The sequence below is a fragment of the Myotis myotis genome, unplaced genomic scaffold (genome assembly GCF_014108235.1).
Source record: "Myotis myotis isolate mMyoMyo1 unplaced genomic scaffold, mMyoMyo1.p scaffold_m19_p_1, whole genome shotgun sequence".
Classification (NCBI taxonomy): Eukaryota; Metazoa; Chordata; class Mammalia; order Chiroptera; family Vespertilionidae; genus Myotis; species Myotis myotis.
The window spans coordinates 32751704-32756286 of record NW_023416313.1 but is presented as its reverse complement, the minus strand read 5'-3'; the positions used below and the strand labels follow the sequence as shown (position 1 = coordinate 32756286).

The following is a 4583-nucleotide window of genomic DNA, read 5'->3' as shown; positions in this document are numbered from 1 at the left end:
TGCATGGAACTGATACCTCAAAGAATGCATGAAGAGTCACTCAATGAAGAGATGGGATCCAAGGAAAGAGCATTCCTGGCAGCAAGAACTGCATGTGCCAAGGCCTGAAATGAAAAAGAACTTAGTGCATTAGCGAGACCACTGTGGCTGGGCCAGAGTGAAAGGGAGAGCAATCACTTGGGGCCTTTTAGTCCTTGTTATGGAGCTGGACTTTTCTCTAAGGGCAGTAAGAAGCCATTGGTTAACAGTGGTTCTCAACCTTCCTAATGCTGCAACCCTTTAATACAGTTCCTCATGTTGTGGTGACCCCCAATTTCATTGTTACAACTTGAACATAATTAAAGCATAGTGATTAATCACAAAAACAACATGTAATTATATATGTGTTTTCCGATGGTCTTAGGCGACCCCTGTGAAAGGGTCGTTCGACCCCCAAAGGGGTCTCAACCCACAGGTTGAGAACCGCTGGATTAGTAGAAAGCTATGGAGTGCCCTAATCTGATTTCTATTTTTTAAAATAATAATTTCTCTGGCTGCTGTGTGAAGCATATGTTGGAAGGAGGTAAAAATGGAGAAAGCTGTCTAGGTGAGAGGTGATACAAAGAGCCAGGAGAAGGAGTCAGGGATGATACCCAGGTCTGGGGCTTAAGCAGCTGGAGCGTGGACACTAAAAGGGGAGCAGGTCTCTGAGTTCACTGGGGGGGAGGAGGGCTCTTGAATTTGACGCCCTATGTATCCTCCACGAGGAGCTATCAACTCAGTAACTGGCTCTGTGAGTCTGGAACCCAGGAGAGAGGACAGCACTGGCCATAGAGAGCATATAGTTGGTAAATGAAGCCAAATGCATTCAAGATAAGAGAGGCAGAGGGACTCCACCTTGCAGCCACAGAGTAGATGGGCATTCGGGGACCGTAAGAAGGCAATGCAGCAACTCTCTGTGTGGCAGCTCCTCTTGCGTTTTGTTTTTTAATCTCTGTATTCTCCTGGACATCGGACAATTGAATTCTCATATATGGTAGAAGCATCCTCTCTTCTGCCTTAACGACAGACTCCTATATTGTTAAGAGTCTCAGCGTGTCCAGCTAAAAAAAACTCTATTTCCCAGCATTCTTTGTAGATAGGAATGCTAATAGGATACAAATGGAAGTTGTTGACTGAGACATCTAAAAAAAAAAAACAGCCCTCCTAAAGGGGCTGACTCGGCAAGGCATCATGTACCTTTTCTTTTCCTTTCTTTTCTTTTCTTTTCTTTTCTTTTCTCTTCTCTTCTCTTCTCTTCTCTTCTCTTCTCTTCTCTTCTCTCCTCTCCTTTCCTTTCCTTTCCTTTTCTTTTCTATTTCAAAAGACAACTTTATCCAGATAGGAACCTCTCTAACAACACAAGAAAAATTAGGCAGCAATTATTAAAATACACTCTTAGCCAGATGACATCAGAATGACATCAACAGGGAGCACACGGGCACAGGGCCTCCGCCAGCCACCCCCCTCTTCCCAAATCCACCCACGCCCAGGTCCTCCCCGTCATCCATGACCCAACTGTCTTACGTGGGGTCACAGCCACCTCAAGCGCCATGAATAGGATGGGCCTGCGCCCCAAGGCGGGGTTCAGCAGGAGGAGTCACATGGGCAGGCAGCTACCATAGGGAGGCCAACAGTGCCCAGTGAAAAGGACAGCCGGCAGGTGAACCTGTTGGGGCAGGTACTGAGAAGCTAGACGGATCCCATTCTCTGGCCCAAGTGAGATTTGGGGCTGCTGGCACTTTCTGCTGGGTGAGTGAGACCTTCGGGCTAGGGCTGGGCAAGAACCAGCACGCTCAAGGAAGGACCCCCAGGTGAGACCACACTGGTTGACACCACCTCAGCAAAGGCACCTTGTCTGCAGATGGCACGCAGAGCAAGGAGGCAGTGTGGACAGGGCAGCACGACCCAGGACCGGGCAGGCCGAGGGGCCAGGACCTACTGGGCCATCGCCTGGGCTGCTGTGCAGGCCGCTGCTGAGGGTCAGGAGGGTTGGGAAGGCTAAGGTTCAGGAGGGATGGGGGGACTGAGGGTCAGGATGGATGGGGGGCTGCCACACTCAGAAAAGTGGGGTGCTGGTCCTTGGTTGGCTGGCACCTGCTCTTGATGCCCAATAACAGTGGCCACAGGAAGACCACTTGCTGAGACACACAGGCCCAGGTGGTTGCCAAAACAGTTTTGCTGCCAGAGGCACCTGCCTGGGATTCAGGTTCAAGGCCAAACTGCAGGTCAGGCAGGGGCTGTCTCCTCATGGCTCTGCTTGCCCCCTACCCTAGTGACCCTGGGCAGCTTTCCCAGGAGAATCCAGGGTGCGCTCTGCCACCCCTAGCCCTGTGGATTGAGAACCCCCTCACGGAAGCATTAACACAGTCAATGTACAAGTAAAACCCAAAGGCTGCTGAGGGCCAACACAGAGCTGGCTCTAACCTGGGGTGTCTCAGGTTAGACAAGAGCCCATTGCCATCTGCAGGAGTCATGGAGTGTTTACCATTTCATTCAGCCCCAAAATACCTCTGAGGGCCTCAAATTATCTTTTCAAAAATGACCAGAAACATGAATTTGAACATTCCCCACCCCAGGTCCCTTCTGCTGCTTCGGTGCTTCCAGGAGCTCCAGTGAACAGTGACCGTGCTCTGGTCTTGCCATGGCCCAGGTGTCTCTGGAAGCCACGGTTCTGATGGAATGACTGGGACTGCAGCCAGGGGGCCTCTGCAGACTATGGTCACATGACTGCACAGCACGAATTTTGCTTCCAGGCTGTTTTGTAGAAGGCTTTAGAGCAGTGGTTCTCAACACTCTGGCCCTTTAAATACAGTTCCTCATGTTGTGACCCAACCATAAAATTATTTTCATTGCTACTTCACAACTGTAATGTTGCTACTGTTATGAATCGTAATGTAAATATCTGATATGCAGGATGGTCTTAGGTTACCCCTGTGAAAGGGTCGTTCGACCACCAAAGGGGTCGCGACCCACAGGTTGAGAGTGAATTCCCAGCACTTCGGATTTGGACACCAAGTCATATATCTACTTGCCTCCTCCTAACAGGGACTCCATGGGGTTGTGCAGAACAATCTTGGTCTCATCAAGTTCTGCCTGCACTTTACTCACGGGGTCAGCTTCTCGGGGATTCTGGTAGGTACTAAGGAAGTCATCCAGGGCTGTGTAGTGGATGGTAGCAGGGGATCCGACTGGCCAGTTGATCCTGTCCACCTGCTTGGAGGAATGGTCCAGCACCTTCTCCAGCAAGGTGAAAGCCACCCGGGATGGGTTCTCGCTGTCAGCAATGACCACTCCTGCAAGACTGTCGTTCTGCACGTAAACGTGGCACAGATATTCTTGTTCCTTGATGGAAGTTCTGCTGCCTTTGGCAGAGAGCTCCACAATCAGCTGGCTGGTGAAGGTCATGAATTCCTGAACACTGGTCCTCTGGAAGAAGCTGAGGGACGACACGTCGTAGGCAGCCCTGAGCAGCACCGCCTTGGGGTCACCTTTGTAGAGTATGCTCAGGCTGAACAGCTTCATGGCACCACCCGGGCCGCCCACCTGCCCGCCTGCAGACCAGCGAGCAGTGCGGCCGCTGCCCCTCAAGACCTCCGGCTGCTGATGGTCCAACACCGCCTGCTTTTCTATCGTTTTTCATTTTCTCCTTGGAACTTGGGCCTGACAGCTTGGGCTCCAGAGGCCATCTTAGACCACGAGGTAATCTTGAACATAGAAACAAGATAGTTTCTGGGTCTCTGTTGATTGTGGAGCTACTGCCCAGGTAACTTGTTGGCTTCTTTAAAGTGAAATAAAAATGAACCTCAATATTGTGTAAGCTACTGGTATTTGGATTTTGTGGTTTATGCTGTCAAACTTAATCTAACTGATAGATCATTTGTGTGATAATCAGACATGACAGTGAATCCATAAAAGAGACTGTAGGGGTGCACAGAATGAAGAAAGCAAGTTAGGCTGATGCATAAAGGAGCAAAATATTCTTTCATATCAGGGAAAATGTCCTTGTTTCTTGCAATGGCTTGAACTAGCAGTGCAACAGCCAAAGTACATCATCTCGAGTGCCTCCCCTTGGGAATCTATTAGCAATTGAGCATCTTTGAATCACAAGGGAACGTTAATCTCATGTACAAAAATAGTGCTCATTGTGATTAAGATCTAACAACTGTAATTGAATAATTACAAAGTTTAAAATAGTTCAGGCAATTAAGAAAGCACAAGTGTCTCAGCTACATGAGGTGCACAAAGTTCCCAGAAAAATAATTAAATCCTATGTAATAAAAGCCTAATATGCTAACTGACCCGTCATCTGGTTGTCCGTTCAACTAATCCAGTGGTTGGCAAACCGCAGCTCGCAAGCCACATGCGGCTCTTTGGCCCCTTGAGTGTGGCTCTTCCACAAAATACCGGCTCTTCCACAAAATACCAACTTCTGCGCATGGGCCACAAAGTTTCAATCGCACTGTTTGTGCGCACCCGCACGTGGTATTTTGTGGAAGAGCCACACTCAAGGGGCCAAAGAGCCGCATGTGGCTCATGAGCAGCGGTTTGCCAGCCATGGAACT

The 4583-nt window shown here is 49.4% G+C and overlaps 1 protein-coding gene across 1 annotated transcript; it reads right to left on the bottom strand.

Annotated features, from left to right (window-relative positions):
* Window positions 1-3045: 3045 nt before the first annotated feature.
* Window positions 3046-3543, bottom strand: LOC118651884 (synaptobrevin homolog YKT6-like). Its single transcript, XM_036301585.1, has one exon. The coding sequence runs from the start codon at window positions 3541-3543 to the stop codon at window positions 3046-3048; it is 498 nt and encodes a 165-aa protein (XP_036157478.1).
* Between the last annotated feature and the right edge of the window lie 1040 nt (window positions 3544-4583).

Excerpts from the sequence above, each read along its gene's own strand:
- LOC118651884 (XM_036301585.1), bottom strand. The coding sequence starts at position 3,543 with ATGAAGCTGTTCAGCCTGAGCATACTCTACAAAGGTGACCCCAAGGCG.